Raw genomic sequence first — 24,538 nt, forward strand, 5'->3', positions numbered from 1 at the left:
AAATCACATACAATTATTTAGTTCTCGAGTACATTTATCTTGTTTTGAGGATTTTACTGTAGACATTTTTAGAGATTTTGATTTTACTGTAGAGCCTAAAAAATTATTAAAACGTTTAAGTTTTTATGTGTACTGATTTTAAATCAACTTATTCATAGTAAGATAATTTAACGTCTATATCTTGCTGCCATTTAAGGTGGGTGGTTGCTAAGGTGTTGCTAAGCAGCTGATAAGTGTTTAGTGTGGTTTTTGTTTCATTGCTATACATTTTCTGGGATATTCTGAATGAATAATTAAATGAGGTATCACAGGATATTTTTGGATTCAGGTTTGCTCAAGTCACAACAGTCGTAATTAGTAGTATGTGATATAATGTGATTCATCCAAACTCATTAAATGTGTTTGATATGTAACAATTGGTAATATTGTTGAGAAAGCAGTGAGTACCTGGTGCGAGGACGTTTGGGCTTCCTTTCTTGGCCACCGTGTTCTTCAGGCTCGTGACGAGACTGTGTTTTCCAGCCACTGGATACAGCAGGTTTTCTTTCCCGCCCTGCATGTCTGTCATCATGTGGTTCTGGTTCTGGATTTGATTCTGATCCATGTCGTTCTGTTGGAAGAGTTTCAGGGTGGAGAGGTTCGTTCAATGTCTTGTAAAGCATGAATGTGGGACCATTAACCTGGATATTATATAATATTACGGACACATAGTTTTCATTAAATATGTTTCATTTTGCTTAAGCTTTATTCAAATTACAGTTAACTATCATTAACAGTTTTAGTTAGCAATAACAACACAGTTCTCAAGAAACAATTATCTTGTATTTTGATATTTTAACAAAAATGTTGCCTTGGCAAATATATATATAAGCATATTTTGGGTAAGTTGAAAGTGGGTAAGCTCAAAATATTTAACAAGCGCTTTTACACTTTGTTATTTATTTTTTAAATGAGCGATGTTTTCGCTAGATAAGACCCTTATTCATCGTCTGGTGTCGTTTAAAGCCCTTTGAAGCTGCACTGAAACTCTCATTTGGACCTTAAACCGTTTGGACCCCATTGAAGTCCATTATATGGAGAAAATCCTGGAATTCCAATATTTCTTTTCGACTGAAGAAAGAAAGACATGAACATCTTGGATGACATGGGGGTGAGTAAATTATCAGCAAAAGTTTTTTTTTTAAAAGTGAACTACTCCTTTAACTCGATCTTAATCCGTTTAATCTCAAATTTGTTTGTGACCGTTTAACAAATTTACACGTTTTACGAGTAAAATATATATGCTGGAGTATAATTCTCAAAATATATCAGAAGTAGACCCTTTAAAGAATATATGTACAAAATATGATAGTTCTATCTGTTAATTAAGATGTTTTACATACTAGGCTACGTTTTGTAGTAGTCAGACGAAGACATCTTCTTCTAGATGTGCAAGCAGGAAGTAAACTAATCTGGTCATGTGACCTTTCACACTAGTTACATGACATTAATAGATTTTAATCAAGACAATTTTTTATTTTTATTTTACTTAAAGGGATACTCCACTTTTTTTTGGAAATAGGCTCATTTTAACACTCCCCCAGAGTTAAAAAGTTGAGTTTTACCGTTTTCGAATCCATTCAGCCGATTTTTTTTTGATATTTCGAAGAATATCAGTAACCAGACAGTTTCTGGTCTCATTGACTTCCATAGTATATTTTTTTCCTACTGTGGAAGTCAATGAGACTAGAAACTGCCTGGTTACTAATATTCTTCTAAATATCAGAAAATCAGCTGAATGGATTCGAAAATGGTAAAACTCAACTTTTTAACTCTGGGGGAGTGTTAAAATGAGCCTATTTTCAAAAAAAAAGTGGAGTATCCCTTTAAAAGTTGAATTTCTTGCCCAAAGCCTTAAATAACAACATCTTTAGAGCTTCCAGAAATATGAAAAAAGATGCGGTCACAGTTGTGACGCTGTAAACAGGGCCGTAGTGATCCGACGAATGCCTCTCTTCTGTATTGTTGTGGTGTAATCCAAACTCTGGATATGCATTTGTTTCTCTTACGTATATGCCGGCGGTGTGAGCGTCTCCTGAGTTCTCCAGCGTGAATCTCTCCACTCTCCTCTGACGCTCCTGGAACATGATGGATCCTCTGTTGCTGTTCAGCTTCAACTCCTCCATCATCACATCCCTGGGAACGCTGATCTTCTTCCCCAGGTTAAGACCTACACACACACACATGCACAAAAGTTTAAAATTATAGATAGATTTAAAAAGTTTCAATTAAATGCTGTTCCTTTGAACCTTCTCATCGTAGAATCATGACAAAAAAAGTTTCCACAAACAAAAAATCTGGAGCAACACAACTCTTTTCACCATTGATAACAATCATACATGTTTCTTGAGCAGCAGAAGGATTTCTGACGGATCATGTGACACTGAAGACTGAAATATATTCCCATTGAAAACAGCTATTTTGAATTGCAATAATATTTCACAATTTTTACTGTATTTTTGATCAAATAAAAGCAGCTTTGAGACTTCATTTACAGGGTATCTGCGGGGTCTTGAAAAGCATTAAAAGGTGATAAACCAATTTTGGGAAAATTAAGACCCTTAAAAAGTCTTATCACGGCTTTATAAAGTCTTAAATTTTAAAAGTATTTTTTTCTGAATTAGCCGTCCAACAGTTTGAGTCCCAAAAACATCATAAAAGTGTGTGAATTTAGTCATTTTTGTTAAAAAAACGAACAGATACTTAAAAAACTAGGCTATTGTGGGTGTGTTCGTAAATTGCCTCTGAGAGGTGGGCGGAAGTTCAAAAGCACAATGTACACTCTGGCGTTCCCAGTGCGTATTACAACGCACCAAAATGTTTTAAGTTTTTTTTAATAAACTTTGCTTTGATTTGCTATCCCAGCCTTTTTGATTTTTTGTATCAGAGTGGTCTATAGCCTTTATCGCAAACTAAAACTGCTAAGTTAAAAGTATCACTGATGTAAATGGTTATAGCTTGAAGTGGCGGTGAGGTATTAAAAAATATTGAGAAGGTCTTGAAAAAGTCTTGAAAAGGTATTAAAATTAACTTCAAGATTCCTGCATATACCCTGATTCAGAAAAATCTTACAGAGCCCTTGTGGTTCAAAATCTGGATTGGTTTAGTTGTGTTTGTGAGTGGGGCTTTGCTGTCCAAACACATTTCTAGGGCCGCTCCGTATATATTTCCTTTCCCCCGAGAGGTTCAAGAACATTGTTTGGTGAGTGAGTCGCCTCTGGGTTCTCCTGTGGCGGCTGCTGTCGTGTCTGCGGGGTTATGAATGTTAACAGTGATGATTATTATTAGACTCGGTGTTGGGACCCTTGGAGGAATGGACTCGCCCTGAAGTGGCATCTTCAGTCGTGTATTCTTCTACAGTTCCCTCTGCAGAGTCGGGTTCAGCTGTGATGCGAACGAACACACGGAGGCGAGTGTTGGGATAGTTTCAGGAATGTTGGATGTGGAGATTCTCCTCTGTTTAAATCACTCGAGTCACTGCGGGAGAATCTATTCCTGCTCCTGTCAATCAACTCGATGTCCATCCAGAATTACCGTAAGATGTCTCTGACTCTTTTTATCAGGATATATTATTGGGGGTATGTAAGTGTAGGAATGTGTGTTTTTGTCTATAGGGCTTCATCCGAGTGTGTGTGTGTGTGTGTGTGTGTGTGTGTGTGTGTGTGTGTGTGTGTCGTACCTCCCTTTGCCTCTCTGCTCAGGATCATGGCCTGCTGCTGTCTCTGTTTGGTCAGACTATGATGTGCGTTCTGCATCTCCGTCTGCACACACATCAACATCACTGTGAATGATTGCATCTTGCTTTTAATAATAAATATTATTATTATTTATATAATATATTTGATGCAAATATTATTATTTATGTTAATATCAATTATCAATATTATATGTTATATAAATATTAAATGTAATAATAACATTAATATTAATAATTGTTTTTGTTTAATTGATTTAATTGTTAAGTTCTACTCTAGTTGTGTCCTAATCCTTTGTAATGATTTCCTTTGTGTTGTAATTGTAACATCCATTACATTTAAATATATTTATTTCAATATTTAATTTCAATAATGTATTTAAAAATATTATATTATAATAATAAAATAAAATGATCAAATTTTGTAACATCCAGTACATTTTATTTGACTTATCTTTATAAAGTAATTATATTCTAATAATATTCTTTCTAATTATATTCTAATTATATTAATAATATATTAATAATATCATTATTAATATTATTTTTATTAATAATAGTATTAATATAATATTAATATATAATATTCGTTCTAGTTATATTCTAATAATAAAATAATTATTAAAATAATACAATTATAGTATTGCATATAATATGACTTATATATTGATATCATTTTATAGGTAAAAGCCTATATATCAGTTAATTTTTTTAAATTTTTTTTTTACATAAAGTAAACTATGCCCCTCAAAATCAACTCCAGGGGTAAAATGTTGGCCCCCATAGTTAATTATTAATAAATAAATAAAAAATATTGGAGAAATTGTAATTGAAAAAGTTATTTTTTATTTACTCTACTAAATGCTACAGTTTAGTTTAGTTAATCTGTTCTCATAGAAGCAACAGGAAGAATTTTGTCATGCTAAAAGTTCAGATTTTACAGATTGCAATGCACACAGCTGGCATGCGGATTACACACACACACACACACACTCATTTAATCCCTCGTACTCTGGCTTACCTGAGTGTGTGCTGGAGAAGATGATGTTGTGTGTCTTGGCTGAGCTCTGTGATTGTGTGTGAGAGGGTGAAGCTCCTTTCTATAGACTCACCGCCTGATGACATCATCGCTGCTAATTTAGCCAAACGACCGGAGCTAAATGGGGCGAAGCATTTTGTCCCTGACGTGCACCTGCCAACCCCTCATAATAAAAACCTGATGCCGGTTTTGCTTGTGGAGCGGTCCAAGCCTGTCTGCAAGTTGTGTGACTGTGTGTATTTGTGTTAGTTGTCTTGCTGTCCTAAATGTCCATTTGCAAGAACGGTGACTATAAAAGAATAAAGCTGTAGGCAGCAATTAAGGGGCCAAACACAAAGAAGGCACAATACGTCGTGCCATCATTGCTGGGAGCATCAGACCACTCGCAACAATGAGAAATTAAAGGCTTATTAAAAGGATTTCAGGCAAAAAACACAAATAAAATCACTAGTAATGTGATTTAATGGTTTATCACTTTTGACCAATAAGTGGCGCTGTTACAAAATGGGTTAGAGTAAGGTGACTGACACAAAATTTGGTGTCAATCTGTCGAAGCGGTTTCATGTATTGATATGAAATTCATAACTTTTTGCCGGCATAGTCTGAAGATGATACAAATCGATTTTGGTTAAAATTGGACCAATGATCTAGGAAGAGTTTGAAAAAGTAGGTTTTTAAAGAAAAACAAAATGGCGGATAGGGAGTTCGTCCAACAATGGCAAAATTTGCATCTATGTTCCTGGCATTACCAAAGGAAACTATTAAGACCAGTTTAATTATTATAGGTTAATATAATCAAAAGTTATTAGCATTTTTAAAAATATTTATTAAAACTTTTAAGCACAAGGTGGCGCTGTCCCAAAACATTTTGAGTATCTTCAGGGCATGGCTGCTGAAGACACATACCAATTTGTGTAACGATATACACCAATATGTTAGTAAAATAAAGCATTTTACGACAAAAATCAAAATGGCAGACTCCCAAAATGGCCGAAATGGGAAAATTGGGTATTGTTCGACTTTTTTTGGCCAAACTTTTCAGAAGTTATAAGCAAAAAGAGCCATTTTTCATACCTCCTGACCACTAGGTGGCACTGCGCTGAAACTGTGCAGGTAGCCTCAGTTCATGGTTGTCAAAACACACACCAAGTTTGGTCTGAATACGCTAAAGCGTTGTGGAGAAATAGCCTACGAATACGTTCGCGTGTTATTCGAGAACGGCTTGATGAATCAACTTGAATTCCATAACTTTTTTTCAGCAAGGACAGAAGACGATCTGGTTCAATCTTCGTGAAAATCGAACAAATTTAAAAATGGCGAATCGAATTGAATTGAGCCAAGGAATCAGGCGCAAAAATAATTTTGTTTCTAGCCCTTATGGTTCAAAAGTTATTAGCGTAAACATGAGTGCATCTTTGGCCAGTTGGTGGCGCTAGAGGGATTGAGATGGAGACTCCAAATTTGGTATGAAGAGAGTTCAGACTGTCCTCTATCTTTGTGCCAAATTTCACAACTTTCCTGCAATCAGGTCTATGGGCTGTCAATCATAGACTTCCAGAGCGGAAACTTTGATGCATTTTTTTCTAGGATTCTTTGATGAATAGAAAGTCCAAAATAACATAATTTATTTGAAATAGAATCTTTTGTAACATTAAAAATGTTTTACTGTCACTTTTAATCAATTTAATGCATCCACTATTCATATAAAGCGAATAGTATATGCATTATTTGTTTGGTAAATATTAAAGTATTAATATGGTTCTGCCAATACGTTTATTTTGTTGTTGCAAGGAACAAATTTCCAACACTAAACTATTTAAAACTCTCCTAACACACTTACTGTTATATCAGACATTATATTTGTGGAAAAAAGCAGGTGAAAGGAAAGAGCAGCATGTGTCTGTGAGAGGTCTGCATCTGTTAATACTCAAAGTCACCAGCTGCTGACATTATAACAATAGAGCTGAAGAGTTTGAGGACGTTTAAAACCATTCCTAATTCTCCTGAGCGATTCTCGAGACTGGGACTGTGTGACTGTGAGCTGCAAACCTCTGAGACGGTCAGTTCAATTTCTCACACTATGCATTGAGTTTTCTTTAATGAGAGATTGTGACAGGTCAGGTTTCTTTGTCAACATGCTATCTGTGATTTGTGCATTTTAGAAAGATCTTTTTATTTTCCTGGACATACTCCGTTGTGTGTCGGGATGTACGGGCTGCTGTGTGAAAGTCTCCATGACTTCATTAAGGAGTCGTACGGTGACGATGTGTGGAAACTGGTCAGAGAGAGAGCCGACGTCAGACTGCACTCCTTTGTAACTCATCAGGTTGGAATCTCTTATTACTGTGAGGGAAAATACTAAAAACTTGTGTATAACAAAAATCATTACATTTATAAAAAGAGTTCCTCAGGAAATGGCAAGCCGGATTGGATCAGAGTTGCACAAATATAAAGTTCTGTCATGAAACTGTACTGACGCAGGATGATCGGTCCTTAACTCAATCTGCTATAGTCACATCATTCTCTATAGGCCACAGCTGAGTGGTTACTGCTGTATCAGTAGCCAATGAGCTCAACCTTCAACAACTGCTCAGTGGTGTAAATCGGAGCCTTAATGACGATTCGATACGATACCAATTTCTTAAGCCAATCGGTTACTCGATTTTCTTGTGGACGCAACAATGCATTGAATCGTCGGCTGTATAATCGATGGATCGATATGAATCGATTAATATTTACACCCCTAGTGTTTGCTGTAGCAGTTGCAGTGCTTTCAGAAACGCTCCAGCTTCCCCAGCTCCGCCTGTATAGATCAGCTTCGGGTTATTCGTGCTAAATATAATGCTATTCTGTACAGTCGCAGCATGTCTTTATTTGATTTGCTGCAGCAGTAATCACCAAAATCAGCAGCAATAACCAAAACCAGCAGCCAAAACAAAAATCAGCAGTAATAACCAAAACCAGCAGCCAAAACCAAAATCAGCAGCAATAACCAAAACCAGCTGCCAAAACCAAAATCAGCAGCAATAACCAAAACCAGCAGCCAAAACAAAAATCAGCAGTAATAACCAAAACCAGCAGCCAAAACCAAAATCAGCAGCAATAACCAAAACCAGCTGCCAAAACCAAAATCAGCAGCAATAACCAAAACCAGCAGCCAAAACAAAAATCAGCAGTAATAACCAAAACCAGCTGCCAAAACCAAAACCAGCTGCCAAAACCAAAATCAGCAGCAATAACCAAAATCAGCAGCCAAAACCAAAATCAGCAGCAATAACCAAAACCAGCAGCCAAAACAAAAATCAGCAGTAATAACCAAAACCAGCTGCCAAAACCAAAATCAGCAGCAATAACCAAAATCAGCAGCAATGACCAAAATCAGCAGCCAAAACAAAAATCAGCAGTAATAACCAAAACCAGCTACCAAAACCAAAATCAGCAGCAATAACCAAAACCAGCAGCCAAAACAAAAATCAGCAGCAATAACCAAAATCAGCAGCAATGACCAAAATCAGCAGCCAAAACAAAAATCAGCAGCAATAACCAAAACCAGCTGCCAAAACCAAAACCAGCTGCCAAAACCAAAATCAGCTGCCAAAACAAAAATCAGCAGCAATGACCAAAATCAGCAGCCAAAACAAAAATCAGCAGTAATAACCAAAACCAGCTGCCAAAACCAAAATCAGCAACAATAACCAAAACCAGCAGCCAAAACAAAAATCAGCAGTAATAACCAAAACCAGCTGCCAAAACCAAAATCAGCAGCAATAACCAAAATCAGCAGCAATGACCAAAATCAGCAGCCAAAACAAAAATCAGCAGTAATAACCAAAACCAGCAGCCAAAACAAAAATCAGCAGTAATAACCAAAACCAGCTGCCAAAACCAAAATCAGCAGCAATAACCAAAATCAGCAGCAATGACCAAAATCAGCAGCCAAAACAAAAATCAGCAGCAATAACCAAAATCAGCAGCAATGACCAAAATCAGCAGCCAAAACAAAAATCAGCAGTAATAACCAAAACCAGCTACCAAAACCAAAATCAGCAGCAATAACCAAAACCAGCAACCAAAACAAAAATCAGCAGCAATAACCAAAACCAGCTGCCAAAACCAAAACCAGCTGCCAAAACCAAAATCAGCTGCCAAAACCAAAATCAGCAGCAATGACCAAAATCAGCAGCAATGACCAAAATCAGCAGCCAAAACAAAAATCAGCAGCAATAACCAAAACCAGCTGCCAAAACCAAAACCAGCTGCCAAAACCAAAACCAGCAGCCAAAACCAAAATCAGCAGCAATAACCAAAATCAGCAGCAATGACCAAAATCAGCAGCCAAAACAAAAATCAGCAGCAATGACCAAAATCAGCAGCAATAACCAAAACCAGCTGCCAAAACCAAAATCAGCAGCAATAACCAAAATCAGCTGCCAAAACAAAAATCAGCAGTAATAACCAAAACCAGCTGCCAAAACCAAGATCAGCAGCAATAACCAAAATCAGCTGACAAAACAAAAATCAGCTGCCAAAACGAAAATCAGCAGTAATAACCAAAACCAGCTGCCAAAACCAAAATCAGCAGCAATAACCAAAATCAGCAGCAATAACCAAAATCAGCAGCCAAAACAAAAATCAGCAGCAATACCCAAAATCAACAGTCAAACCCAAAATTAGCTGCCAAAACAAAAATCAGCAGCAATAACCAAAACCAGCAGCCAAAACAAAAATCAGCAGCAATACCCAAAATCAACAGTCAAACCCAAAATTAGCTGCCATAACCAATATCAGCAGCCAAAATTTGCTGCCAAAACCAAAATCAGCAGCTATAACCAAAATCAGCAGCCAAAACAAAAATCAGCAGCAATAACCAAAATCAACAGTCAAACCCAAAATTAGCTGCCATAACCAATATCAGCAGCCAAAATCAGCTGCCAAAACCAAAATCAGCAGCAATAACCAAAATCAGCAACACTATAATAACAACTAACTGCAGCAGCAATAACAACTTCCACCAAGACTAAACGTATCAACATTGTCACATCCAATATCATGCCAAAAACTCAGATAGTGGTCATGGCAGAAATTTTAATGTTAATAAAAAATGTTTTTTTTAACGAAAACATTTCCAAGTAGTTGAAATTTAAAACATCAGTTAATGCTAAAATATAGAGTTAGTGAGTGAAATATTCTATTATAGTTGTCACTTTGATGCTGTCAAATTACACGTGTAAAGATGCAATCAACAATGCTCTATTTCTGTGTGGTTATACGTGTGTGTGTCCGTGTAGGTCTACAGTGAGAGTGTGATTCCACGTATCGCTAAAGCAGCGAGTGGCGTTACAGGAACACCCTATAATGAGCTCATGAACTCATGGGGGGTTTATTTCCTTGGATTCGTGGGGAAATACGGATATGACCGAATCCTCAAGGTACGTTCAGGTTTGCATGATGTGATTTACTCTGAACAGTTATAGTCTGATATTAGTTCAATCCCTGTGCTTGACCTCTAAGGTCAGAGTGTTCGTATGCTCTTGTATCTGCATTGAAATGCACACTTTGCCTTTATGTGTTTGTATGTTGTTCATGTGTTTTTGTGCGTCAGGTGTTGGGCCGCCATGTGCGTGACTTTGTAAACGGTCTGGATAACTTGCATGAGTACCTGCGCTTCAGTTACCCGAAAGTCCAGCCGCCGACCTTCTTCTGCCAGGAGGAATCAGGGACAGGAGTCACACTGCATTACAGGTGTGTGTGTGTGTGTTTGTAAAAGTGTGTGTGTGTTCAGGAGCAAGTGTAAAGGTGTGTGTGTGTGTTCAGGAGCAAGCGTAAAGGTTACCTGCACTACGCGATGGGTCAGCTGAGACAGATGGGGAAACAGTTCTACGACACCGACATCCACGTGGAGGTTTTGTCGGAGCAGCTGGTGGGAGATTATTCCCACGTCACCATGAGGTGAGACGACGTGTGTGTGTGTGTGTGTGAACCAGTTTACCTGATCGACTGGTGCCATCTGTGGGGCTTGAGTTATTAAACACAAATAATTCAAAGAGTAATCAGCATTTCTGGATGTTGAACAACTAAGTATCAAATCGTACATGGAATGAAACGATGGTATTTTTATTTCAGATTAAACTTTGATAACTCTGCGTATCGATATATCCAGAAAGAGGACGAAGAGGAGCAAGAGATCCTTCCCATCACCAGCGACTTTTTCTTCGAAGTTTTTCCCTTCAACATCGTGTTTAGACAGGTGAGTTCCTCCTGTCGTCTCCTCTTCTCTGGTGAAGTGACCATAACACGTCTGCTCGGATCCGACAGGATATGGTTGTGCATAACGTGGGCTCCGGATTGGCCACTGTCTTTCCTGATCTGGATGGGAAGAAGATCAATGATGCTTTTCTACTCGCCCGTCCTCTTGTGGAGTTCACATGGAACATGGTGTGTCATTTTTAATAACAATATATACAGTGTTAAAATATTTTAGTCATTATTGTAATGATTATTATTTATTCTTTTAAATGTACAGTATTAATTCATTAAATATTCATTTAAAGTCATTTTAAAGTAATTTGTTAATGTAATGATGAATAAATAATGTATAAATTATGTATATTATGTATAAATTATATATATATATAAATATTCATTTAAAGTCATTTTAAAGTAATGTGTTAATGTAATGATGAATAAATAATGTAGAAATTATGTATATTATGTATAAATTATATATATATATATATATATACACATATAAATATTTGATATTGATTAATGTTATTAATTATAGTAATATAAATCATATATATATATATATTACATTTATTAAATATTTTTGTAATTTAAATCGTAATTTAAAATGACAATAATATTAACTATATAATATGAATATTTATTTTAAATATATTAAAATAATATGATATTAATTGTTATGAAATAACTTAAAATTTTGATTGTTTATTGATGTTTATTTTTATATATATATAATATACTTGTATTGTACGAATTATAATATTATTATTATATACTGTGTATTTGTGTGTGTTTATATATATATATATATATATATATATATATATATATATTCATTAAATAATTTAATTTAAATTACAATTTAAAAATAATTGTTTTCTTTTTGAATATATTGTATTTGTAATTTAATACTTTGAAAACGGAGCCGATGCTCTGCCTGAGGGTTCAGTAATCTATACTTATCCACAGTTATTCTTTAATTTAAACAATTAATAAATCAGTGATACCAAACTTACAATCATCAATAAAAGAGAGTTGCATTATATTGAAGAATATCAGTTAATAAATCTCCCCATGGTCTCTGACAGATCATCTCCCACCCCAACAACCTGTTTGAGATCATGTCGAAGGAGCCGGTGAAGCGAGAGAGGAACCTTAATAACAGAGTTCAGAGTAAGAAAGGTATTTATTCACTGAAGATCTCATATATATATGTGTATAGATATGTACAGTATATATGTATATTTGATGATGATTCTGTGTGTCAGACTCTGATTATGAGAGCGCCAATCGTTCGGCTGACGTGGATGTGGAACTGATGGCCTTTCAGTCGATCATCAAGGACGATTATAAAGGTCAGTCGTCTCTCTCACCTCACTCTTTTGATTTAAAGAGATCGTTCAGTAAATGCCAATAATTCTATTGCTATATACTCATGCTCATGTTATTTCAAACCTGTTTGACTTCCTTGATGCCATTAAATACAAAAATAGAGAGCGTGAGTAGAATGTGCCTGATACTCGTTTTCATATAATATAATATAATATAATATAATATAATATAATATAATATAATATAATATAATATAATATAATATAATATAATATAATATAATATACATACATAAATATAACTTATAATTATATTTAATTCTGTGTGTATTTTTGTGTGTGTAAAACACAACATTTTGATTCTCTACTACATAGTCATACAGATGAAACGTATTTCCTTTTGAAATTAAAGGTCAAATGGGTTTGAAACAACATGAGGGTGAATAAATGAGTGTTTTAACAGTAGTGTAGTTTTGATCAATTAATTTTTGCATTCTGGTCTATTTTGATCCATCCATCCATCCATTCATTCATAACTATCCGTCCATCCATCCATTCATCCATCCGTATACTCTACACACAATTAATGCCAATAAAGCACTACATTTTTAAAAAAAAATTGAAATTAATATGGGTTTGAATCAATATGTTGAAATTTTGCATTTGGGTCCATGTGATATGTGAGTGAGTGAGTGAGTATGTATGTGTGTGTGTGTACTGTATGTATTTATGTAGATCTGTATGTATGTTTAGACAACTTATTAATACTCTACAGTCATGCCAATAAAGTGTATTTGATTTTGAATTTGAAAGTTTTGATTTGAAACAACATGAGTTTTGAAGAAAATACAATCATAAAGTAATACTAACATGTCAGATCAAGTTCTTCTGTGGATGGTGTCAGATGGAAACAGTGTGAACGCCACGGAGAGCTGGGGAGACGGCAGCCGCTGCCTGAAACTGAAGGGTCAGATGAGGTTCATGCCGGAGTGGGACTCCATCATCTTCCTGGGGACTCCAGTGTAAGACACACACACACACACACACACACTTATAGTAAGACTTGCAGGTGCATTTTTTATGCACTAGTGTACTCTGCCCCACCTCATCCAAGATGTTCATGTCTTTCTTTCTTCAGTTGAAAATAAATTAAGGTTTTTGAGGAAAATATTCCAGGATTTTCTCCATATAATGGACTTCAACGGTTATCAGTGGATTGAAGGTCAAGATTTCATTGCAGCTTCAAAGTCTCGACACGATCACAGCCGAAGAGTCTTATCTACACAAACCATCGGCCATTTTATTAAAAAAAAAATATATATATATTAGGGCTGTCAAACGATTAATCGCGATTAATCGCATCCAAAATAAAAGTTTGTGTTTACATAATACAGTATATGTGGGTGCACTGTGTATAATTATTTTATATATATAAATACACAAACATGCTTGTATATATTTAAGAAATATTTTCATGTATATACTGTATATTGATTTATATATAATTTATAAATAAATAATTTTTTTTTCTTAAATATACATGCATGTCTGTGTATTTATATATATATATATATATATATATAATTATACACAGTGCACCCACAAATATATTATGTAAACAGAAACTTTTATTTTGGATGCGATTAATCACGATTAATCGTTTGACAGCCCTAATATATATATATATATATATATATATACACACAGGTGAAACTCGAAAAATTAGAATATGGTGCAAAAGTTCATTTATTTCAGTAATTCAACTTAAAAGGTAAAACTAATATATTATATAGACTCATTACATGCAAAGTGAGATATTTCAAGCCTTTATTTGTTATAATTTTGATGATTATGGATTACAGATATGAAAACCTTTTCACAATATTCTAATTTAGAATTTGGAGTTTTCATATCTGTAATCCATAATCATCACAATTATAGCTGCACTGAAACTCACATTTGGATCTTGGACCCCATTGTAGTCATTTTAATTCTGAAGTGAACTAATCCTTTAATGCGTTTTGTCTTTGCAGCATGGAGAGTTTGAGTGCCATGTTTAAGACGGGGCTGTACATCAATGACCTGAGCATGCATGACTCCAGCAGAGATCTGGTGCTGGCGGGAACTCAGCAGTCTGAAGAGCTCAAGAGAGCCCTCATACAGGTACAGCTGGCTCTCTGAGGGCCCTATCTAAGCACATGGTCTAAAGCAGCGTAAATGCACTTAGACTTAAATAGTGCACCATTGACTTTAGCCCAGGGTTCAGTCGGTCAACGGCTCAGTCTATTACAGCTCCTCTCCTGAACACACACTCGTTCTCAGACCAGCAGCCCATGGGCCACAGATGGGCACAAATGCATTTGCTATTTAATCAACGAGGCACAGGATGTGAAAATGAAAACTGCGTCAGGCTGAAGCTAGCAAAACACACTAGCGTCACACACTCCTGCTTTTCTTGGGTCAGGACACTCAACCTGTATATCTCTGTGTTTCTCTTTCTGCACCCACAGGAGCAAAAGAAATCCAGCAAACTAGAGGAGAGCATGAAAATGTTGGACTATGAGATGAAAAAGACTGATGATCTTCTGTACAGGATGATTCCTAAACCCGTTGCTAAGCGACTGCGTAAGGGAGAGCCAGCTGTGAACACCTGTGAGGTCAGAACACCTGCAGCTTTCACAAAACCAATATATATATATATATATATAATTTTATTTTTTTTACCTTAAAATAATGTTTCCAAAATCGTTTCTGTGGGTCATTGAGTCGTAACAGGGTGAAATGCACTTCTGGATTCGCTTTGCAGTCCTACAGTATATCTGCTATAACCACGCTATGTGAGATTGCCAGATCGGGTTGAGTTTCTGTAGTTCTAATGAGACTTAAGAAAACTACAAACCTTCCACTTCCAACCTGTAGGGCGACCGCGGACAAAAAGTTACGTGGTGTTGCTTTAGGAACCGTATGTAAGATTGTGGCCAAAACTGGTACTGCAAGCACTTTCAAATCACTGAAGAGCGTATATCCCAGATGTGTCCTGGATAACGCAACACCACTGACTTCGTGATTGGGAGATCGGTGGAAGGTGGTACGTGATAGGTGGAGGGTAGCGCTTTAGACCAAAACACAACATCAACATCAGTTGAGGGCTGCAACTTCACTTTTTAAATGACAGTATCCTGGCTGGACTACTGTTGTCACTGATATAAGTATTTGAAGTGAACATGATTTCTTAATGTCTAGTGACATATCAGGGTCATTTTATGATTAATTGAAATACATTTCTTACATACGGTTAAAGATATTTTTTCAAAAAATAAAGATTTTCAGCATCATTGCTTAATTCATAAGTTTGGGTTTTGTGGTTTTTTTTTGTTTTTGACTGCTCAACAAGGCTGCATTTATTTTTATGACAAAAACAGTAAAAAAAAAAAATATATATATATATATATTATATTATATTAAATAAAAAATGTGAAATATTATAATGATTTAAAACAGATGTTTTCTATGTGAATATATAGTAAAGTGTAATTTATATCCTGTGATCAAAGCTGTATTTTCAGCATCATTACTCCAGTCTTCAGTGTCACATGACCCTTCAGAAATCACTCTAATATGAGGATCTGATGCTTAAGACACATTTATGATTATTATCAATGTTGAAAACAGTTAATGTTAGTATATTTTATCCAGGTTTCTTTGATGAATAGAAAGTTCAAAAGAACAGCATTTATTTTAAATGGAAATCTTAGAAATCTTCTGTCACTTTTAATCAGTTTAATGAGTCCTTGCTGCCTTAAAGTACTAATTTCTTCTTTTATTTCAATATAATCTACTTATCAGATTTAATAATTCATTAAGTCAGCATGAAACTGAAGTTACGCTAGGCTTTCGCTTATATTGTGTCCTATATCCGAGTGAAACTGGAATAAGAACAAATGTGGGCGGGGCTTGATTTTGTCTGTGGGGAATTGATTTGTTGTTTGTGGATTGCTATTGGCTGATCTCATGTGAGTGACAGGTTGCCCCGCCCACTTCATCAGAGAAGAGAAGAGATGCTGTGAGAGGAAGATATTCTGATTCAAGATCACGAGACACATTAATTTAAAACAATGATGTGCACGGATAAACAATTTCTTTAAAAAAATTAGATTTTTGCTAATGAACTTTCTGCAATGGTTCCTCAACCTGTTCCAGGTGTTTCCTGATGTGACCATCCTGTTCAGCGATGTGGTGGGCTTCACTCGGATCTGCAGTCACATCACACCCATGCAGGTGGTGTCCATGCTCAACACCATGTACACACTCTTCGACACGCTCAGCGAGAAACACCGAGTGTTCAAGGTCAGATCCTTTCTTCTGTGGTTTCAGCAATGTCACATGTTAAATCACATGTCAGATGTTAAAATGATTTAACAATTATAATGCATGTTTTTTATACAGCAGGTGCTGTGAGAGATCCTGCATTTATCAAGTTCACTTACAATATTGGGAAAAAAGTTCACTTATAAAGTTTTTTTGAGCCGAGATGATTTAGATGTACATAATATATATTTTTTGTAAATAAAACAAATATGATTGAGGTACGTTTTACAAGAAAATATTACGTTTAAATTTCACATGTAATCCATTGTGTTACTTGCTGCATATTTGTAAATTTATTAGCAGTTTCTGAGTGAACATTGTTTCAGTAAATCCATAAAATTAAAAAAAAAAAGTTTAACTTGTCACCTACGAATTTAACTTAACTTAATTTAACTATATATATTTATATATAATTTAAATTTTAACTTAATTTAATTTTAAATTTAATTTAAATTTAATTTTAACTTAATTTAACTATATATATATATATATATATATATATATATATATTTTTTTTTTAATTTTATGGATATATATATATATATATATATATATATATATATAACAAATATTAAATTCTGACTCTAAATTCTGATTGGATGAGATTCTAAAGCCCCACCCAGGTGATCACATATTAATGAGCTCATGTTTGTGGCAGTGTTATTTTCGTTTTTTTTTTTCAATAATTTTTATAGTTTTATCAGTATTTTGAATTAGCTTTTATTTTTTACATTTTTAGTTAAATTTTTAGGCATTTTGTTATGTGCTTCTGTCATTTTATAAGTTTTTTTTTCTGTTAAGATAATTAGGTTCAGTTTCAGATTGAATTTTTTTCCAATTAATACTTTTAGTGCTTCAACTAAAATGTATTTCAGTTTATTGCCAACATTTAAAATTGCCATTTAGTTTCAAGTTTTTCAAAATATATTCGCATTTTAATTTATTTCAGCTTTATTTCAATTCATTAATTTTATACAGCTTTATACAATACAGATTCATAGCAGCTTTACAGTGATAAACATGACAATAATCCATTGATGACGATAAAAGGACAAAAATGTCATTGTGTTGATTCAGTTCCGTTGTAAAGATCATCAATTATTAAATAAAATGATCAATTATTAAATCTCATCAGAAAACAGTGATGTCATCGTACAGCTCAGTTCAGTTCTTATCCAATAGTGTTAATGCAGTCAGATCAATAATATTGTTGAATTGCGTGTGTGTGTGTGTGTTTCAGGTTGAAACTATAGGTGATGCGTACATGGTGGTGGCAGGCACTCCAGAAAAGACGAGGTATCACGCCCACAATATTTGTGACATGGCTCTAGATATGGTTCGCTCTATTGATCATCTCAAAGACCCGTCCAACGGGAACAACATCCAGATCCGCGTGGGTACGTCCTCTGATATTTCTATCTGTGTTGTTCACTAAATTAACTCTTATATAGACATCATGCGCACAGCAATCATTGAATTTTGTCTTTGAACTTCCGTTTTTGTGGTCGCTCTGTATATTTCCATGGCATCGTTCTCGAAGAGTGGATTCACTTATTGTAGAGTTAACATCATCACGATCATTGTAATGTTTAAAATAGGGCTGGGTATTGACACAAATTTCACAATTCGATTCGATTTCGATTCAATATTGATTATTTTGGATATCAGTTACAATAAATGGCAAATCAAATCTCTTAAGTAATGCTGTAAACTATGGGAGTCTAGTTGTAGCCTATAGGCTTCATTAGCCTAATATGAAGCTAATTGTAGCTATACAAACACTTAAATTACACTTTTATTTATTTTTATAATAAGAAGATTACATGAAATATAAACATTTAAATAGTGGCCAGATTTATTCAAATATGCATTAAATATTGAAAAACATTAAGATTATAATGCATATGTAATATGGTGTATATATTTAGCAAAATGCTCCTCTCTAGAGTTATTTTTTCTAGCTGACTAACGAGTTTATGTGGGTTTTCTGAGGTAAATATGACGATACATGACAAGCTGTTTAACTGACGTCTTTCCACGGTTGAAACGCTGATTGAGCGAATCAATGTGTCGTGCTTCTCCTAGGCATTCACTCTGGTATGGTGGTCGCTGGGGTCGTAGGTCACAAGATGCCTCGCTACGGTCTTCATGGGGACACAGTCCACACAGCTTCAGCCATGGAGTGCAATGGGAAGGTAGATGGATGCATGCATATTTATTATTAAACTTTATTATATTTATTGTACAGACATTTGTGCATCGTTAGCTACTTTCCATCCAACATTTTAACGCGAGAATAAAGATGCTAGATGGAAACATAAATTCTAAAAATACACACAAAAACATTGCAATTGAGACAGTTCATTTTTATCTAATTAAGACACGCACATAAACTGAATATATCCCTCGATGCGCGAAAAAAAAAAAAAAAACATGAATGGATTAGCCAGCGGACCAATCACATCGCAGCATCTCAAATGTTGTTTTGCCGTTTCTGAGCCAAAGTCTGTCATCAGAATGATTTGGTTTAATTCCCTCCAGAGGCGTCTCACATGATTTTGTGCCCGAACATGACGGTGTTTACTGAAATGAACTCATTTATGACGGAGGAAAGAAGAGCCGCAGTTTCTTCCAACAACGTCCGTTTTTACTGCAGATATTTCCCACCAATTATTTTGCTCATTTCCTCATTAATGTCCTCGTCCCAAGCCCGTCAGATGCTAAATGCTCATTAGTGTGATGTTTGTGGGTTTTATTGAGGCCTGAACCCCCTCCCTGATTTCACTGTACTGATGTATAGGAGATGCACATTCAGCTGAGCAGCGCTACTTACGAGCACCTGAAAGGAAGTCACTTCATCTTTGAGAGACGTGGGACCATCACCATCAAGGTCAGTCACTAAACAACTGGATAAACCCTGATCCGATACCCATCAGACCTTTGAAGTTAGTGTCGTTTACTAAAGAAAGACAATTTCTCGTAACAGCTCGTATATTTACACTGACTAGTCACACAGAATCCCTAAAGAAACCTGTCTGATAACAGGATCAGTGTGCATGGACAGTTCGACTCTTCTCTGAGCTCGGAAAGGCCTTTATTTTAAATGAAAATTAAGGAAATATTCACAAAGTGGAAATAATGTGGCTAGCGGTTATTTAATAGTGGGAATAAAGTGTTTATCGGTTAGGGAAGGGACAAGTCATTTGCCAATAAAGCAGCGTCCAATTATGATTTTAATAAATGAAGAGTTCAGATGCAAAAGCCTCTAAATGCCATTTGAAATTTTCTTCTTTAATGATGATTTTTATCAAGCTTGTATATTTAAGTTCAGTAATTTCACTTAAATAACAATTAATAGGTAATTATCATTGCCATTTAAGTGAAATCACTGAACTTAAATATACAAGCTTGATAAAAATGATCATTCTAGAAGAAAATTTTCAAATGGCACTTAGAGGCTTTTGCATCTGAACTCTTCATATATAATCATATACACTGAATATAATGTTATTATTGCATATTTTTATAACATACCACAATACACAGAGGTGCAAATGGTATTTGCCATTATATGCACTAAATATAAATATCATCTAACTACTATTTATTTACGCTAAATACTGCTATTTTCGCTTCGTGTAAATATCCTTTTTCATAACTTGGAGACTTATTAATCACATTTTTCACAGAATTTTTTTTTTTTTTTTATTAATTTAACCTTAAACAAAAGTAAACAGTGTTGGGGAAAGTTACGTTTACGTTTACTCCCTAAAAACAGGAACCAATTGCGTTACTTTTTATGGAAAGTAATGTTACGCAAAGACATTGAGATTAAATACATAAAGTATGTTCTGTTATTTAACATTTAATTATTGCAGGTTTGCATTTCACAGTGACCCTCGTGTTTGCGGGTTTCTTCTCTCCTGCAGGGCAATGTGGAGATCGAGACGTACTGGCTGAAGGGAAAGCGAGATAAAGATGGAAACGCTCAGGCCGCCTGCCCACAGTTTGAGGCTCAGGCCGTCAGTAAAGCCACCGCTTCTCCTGAACCACACGCTGACGAGGACCTGCCGGTAAACACATGATGTTAGTTAGGACCACTCAGGACAAATGTGGAGTTAAAAGGAATTTATCTGAAATCTTAGGTGGACTTTAAATCATATATTATATTATACTATATTTTATTTTATGATATGATATTGTATTGTATTATTATGAAATTATATTATATTATATTATAGTTAATATAATAAAAAATAAAAGATGAAAAAAATTAAGAATTAATAAACACACACACATATATATATATATATATATATATATATATATTAGGGCTGTGCAAAAGTTAATTGCGATTAATCGCATCCAAAATAAAAGTCTGTGTTTACATAGTATATTTGTGTGTCAAGTCAAGTCAAGTCACATTTATTTATATAGCGCTTTTCACAATACAGATTGTATCAAAGCAGCTTCACAGTGATAACATGAAAGTAGCACAACACAGATGTCTCCTCTGGCTTACATTCATATTGTTTAAATATATATATTAAATATAAATATTGTTTATGAATCAAACGGCGCCATAACATATCGCAGGCGTTGAGTCGTCTCATCACAGGCGTTGGGGCATCCGAAATCCCCGTGAGAGGCTGGACACAAAACTGGACCTGACGAACGCCATTTTTCTCGGGACAAGCGTCCCGAGATAACAGCAGAAAGGCAGATGGGAAATAATTAGCATAGCTGATGTTCATAATGATTTCCGTTATAACTCACAAACTCTCCGTAACCCGAACTCTCCGCAACCCAACCATACGCGCCGACCCGTTTGTCTAAAAGGCTGTCGAGCCCCACTGGTGCGTTAAGCAGTTTCAGTGGCAAACGGTTCCGTATGGCATAACAGAGGACTAGAAGGTAAGCATTATGTGAATGCTTGACTAAAGAGATGCGTCTTTAATCTAGTTTTAAACTGTGTCAGCGAGTCAGAGGCTCGGACCGTATCGGGAAGGCCATTCCAGAGTTTTGGAGCTAAATGCGAGAACGCCCTCCCTCCTTTACTGGACTTCGATATCCTAGGAATGACCAGAAGCCTTGAATTTAGTGATCTTAAGGAACGCGGTGGATTGTAGGGCGAAAGAAGGTCCGTTAAGTACATAGGTGCTAAACCATTTAGGGCTTTATAGGTCAGTAGTAGTATTTTGTAGTTGATGCGGAACTTAATAGGTAACCAGTGTAGAGATGATAAAATCGGTGTTATATGATCATATTTTCTTGACCTAGTAAGAACTCTAGCAGCTGCATTTTGTACTAACTGTAGCTTGTTTATTGAGGATGCAGGACAACCAGCTAATAAAGCATTACAGTAATCTAGTCTCGAGGTCATGAATGCGTGAACTAATTTTTCTGCATCAGAAATAGATAGCATGTTACGTAGCTTAGCAATGTTTCTAAGGTGGAAAAAGGCTGTTCTTGTAACATATGAAATATGATTTTCGAAAGACAAGTTGCGGTCTAGTATAACACCCAGGTCTTTTACTGTAGTGGATAAAGTAACAGGACATCCGTCTGTGTGTGCTGTATATAATTATTTTGTATATATAAATACACACACATGCATGTATATGTTTAAGAAAATGTGTTATTCCTATATAAAATATTTATATTTATATAATATAGATTATGTATTTATATATATATACAGAATTTAAGCGCAAATAATTCTTAAATATATACATGCATGCATAGGTATTTATATATACAAAATAATTATATACAGCACACTCAAATATATTATGTAAAACAGACTTTTATTTTGGATGCGATTAATCGCAATTAACTTTTGCACAGCCCTAATATAAATACATATGCATGCATGTATATATTTAAGAAATATGTGTAAACAAACTTTTATTTTGGATGCAATTAATCGCAATTAATCTTTGCACAGCCCTAATTATGATATAATATTTTATATTATATTAAATTATATATTATATTATATTACTCATATAAATATATGACTTTAGCCCTTAATAAAATTTAAGATTCAATAATAATAATAAAAAATCATATTTTAATGTTTAAATGTAAATGGTTAGTCTGGAAATACACATGTTCTCGTTAACATAATTTTATGATTATTTATATATATATATATATATATATTAGGGCTGTGCAAAGATTAATTGCGATTAATCACATCCAAAATAAAAGTTTGTGTTTACGTAATATGTGTGTGTGTGCGCTGTGTATAATTATTTTGTATATATAAATACACACACATGCATGTATATATTTAAGAAAATGTGTTATTCATATATAAAATATTTATATTTATATATAATATATAGATTATGTATTTATATATATACAGTATTTATTTACGTGCAAATAATTCTTAAATATATACATGCACGCATATGTATTTATATATACAAAATAATTATACACAGCACACACAAATATATTATGTAAACACAAACTTTTATTTTGGATACGATTCAATTAATCTTTAGTCTTTGCACAGCCCTAATATATATATATATATATATATGTGTGTGTGTGTGTTTATTAATTCTTAATTTTTTTCATCTTTTATTTTTTATTATATTAACTGTTCTCATTAGAGACTCGTATTGTATTTTCGAAGCTGTGTGCAGGACGGCTGAGGACACTCATTGGTGATTCTTGACTCTTCTCCTCAGGTGTTTCCCTCAGTGACCGATGAAGTCGAGGACGGTGTGAAACCCCTTCGCTCTCAGCGCATGCAGATGAAAACCTCAAGACACTCTCGGGAGGAGTCCATGAAGGAAGAAGCGTCGGTGCGTACGGTGAGATCCTGATGCCTGTGCTTGAGTCAGATATAATAAAACACACAGATAATACCTCAGTCTCATGATAAGGGCGTTCTGCAGGACAACAGTCTCCAGGACACACACACTCAACTCGACTCGGACGAGTTCGATGGCCGAGAGTCTCCCGCCGGATCCTGTGATTCCCACGGCTCGGAGAAGAGCACCATGTGCTCCGTGTGCTAACGTTTCTGATCTGAATTTATAGACTAAATAATTCTGTAATTTCTGGATTCTCTTGTAAAGAGATTAGATGTGTTACTGAACTGAAATGTGCTTATTGTGTTGTTTTCTCATCTCTACTCAGTCTCATTTAGCTTAAAGCTTAATAAATCTATGTTTTTATTTTTTTCTAGTTTTATGCTTTTATGTTGATAAATACCTTTATTCGTTCGTTTTTTTTTGAAAGAATCTCACAAAGAAATGTTCGGCTCACATTTCATCCCAAAATTATAATTTTAGGTCTGTCCCTTTAAATGCAAATGAGCTGCTGCAGACACAGGGGGAGGAGCTACAACAACCTAGCAGCTTTGATTACCTCACACACATTTTTTTTTTTTTTTTTTTAACCTTTATTTATCCAGGTAAAATGTTTGAGAACCACTTCTCATTTACAAACATGACCTGGCATAAAAACACACACTGAAAATTTCAAAAACGTTTAGATTTTATGTTCAAAAGACTCAAGAAGAAGTGACAACATTTCTGAATGGTTTGTTGATCAGTTTATGTAGCTTATGTGTTGTCTTTGATTAGCATATTCTGTCACGATAATCTATTAAGCGTGTTCTCGGGGGCGGGTTTATGTAAATTCTAGGGTCTGTGACGTCACAACCCGGACGGAATGTTATCAGCCGTTTGTTGTAGTCCTAAAAAAATAAATTTTTATAAAAGGAAATCTCTCCCTTTGCCTTGAATTTTGAGCGTTGTAACTTTGCAGATGTTGTGTATGCTCTTAACTAAAGTTAGA

The 24,538-nt window shown here is 34.8% G+C and overlaps 2 protein-coding genes across 6 annotated transcripts in view; one reads left to right on the forward strand and one right to left on the reverse strand.

Moving 5' to 3' along the window:
- myoz3a (myozenin 3a) overlaps positions 1 to 4,856 on the reverse strand; it is a 10,180-nt gene extending 5,324 nt beyond the window's left edge. The window contains exons 1-4 of the mRNA XM_039655116.2: positions 4,755 to 4,856; positions 3,719 to 3,800; positions 2,049 to 2,209; positions 448 to 610 (exon numbers count right to left, since the gene is read on the reverse strand). Coding sequence (XP_039511050.1) covers positions 448 to 610; positions 2,049 to 2,209; positions 3,719 to 3,794 — 400 coding nt within the window. The 5' untranslated portion in view covers positions 3,795 to 3,800; positions 4,755 to 4,856. The remainder of the gene's footprint in view (positions 1 to 447; positions 611 to 2,048; positions 2,210 to 3,718; positions 3,801 to 4,754) is intronic.
- Positions 2,075 to 23,917, forward strand: LOC120465389 (soluble guanylate cyclase 88E). Of its 5 annotated transcripts, none has more exons than XM_089135109.1 (20): positions 2,075 to 2,201; positions 6,624 to 6,831; positions 6,935 to 7,098; positions 10,061 to 10,201; positions 10,375 to 10,514; positions 10,587 to 10,721; positions 10,896 to 11,019; positions 11,088 to 11,207; positions 12,107 to 12,200; positions 12,287 to 12,373; positions 13,227 to 13,371; positions 14,383 to 14,512; positions 14,860 to 15,006; positions 16,550 to 16,696; positions 17,958 to 18,114; positions 18,803 to 18,912; positions 19,518 to 19,607; positions 20,647 to 20,790; positions 23,422 to 23,547; positions 23,632 to 23,917. In XM_089135109.1, the coding sequence occupies exons 3-20, from the start codon at positions 6,979 to 6,981 to the stop codon at positions 23,752 to 23,754; spliced, it is 2,280 nt and encodes a 759-aa protein (XP_088991235.1). In that variant the 5' UTR covers positions 2,075 to 2,201; positions 6,624 to 6,831; positions 6,935 to 6,978; the 3' UTR covers positions 23,755 to 23,917. The 5 variants fall into 5 exon arrangements, with proteins under 5 accessions (XP_088991235.1, XP_088991236.1, XP_088991238.1 ...); XM_089135110.1 differs by having other exon boundaries at positions 23,422 to 23,538; XM_089135112.1 differs by having other exon boundaries at positions 13,254 to 13,371.
- Positions 23,918 to 24,538: the final 621 nt, after the last annotated feature.

The sequence above is a fragment of the Pimephales promelas genome, chromosome 9, assembly GCF_988280905.1.
Source record: "Pimephales promelas chromosome 9, fPimPro1.hap1.1, whole genome shotgun sequence".
NCBI lineage: Eukaryota > Metazoa > Chordata > Actinopteri > Cypriniformes > Leuciscidae > Pimephales > Pimephales promelas.

Bases quoted from the DNA above. Each gene is read 5' to 3' on its own strand.
- LOC120465389 (XM_089135109.1), top strand. From the start codon at position 6,979: ATGTACGGGCTGCTGTGTGAAAGTCTCCATGACTTCATTAAGGAGTCG. The intron at 14,513-14,859 runs GTACAGCTGGCT...CTGCACCCACAG, and splicing joins TCAAGAGAGCCCTCATACAG to GAGCAAAAGAAATCCAGCAA. The intron at 18,913-19,517 runs GTAGATGGATGC...ACTGATGTATAG, and splicing joins CCATGGAGTGCAATGGGAAG to GAGATGCACATTCAGCTGAG.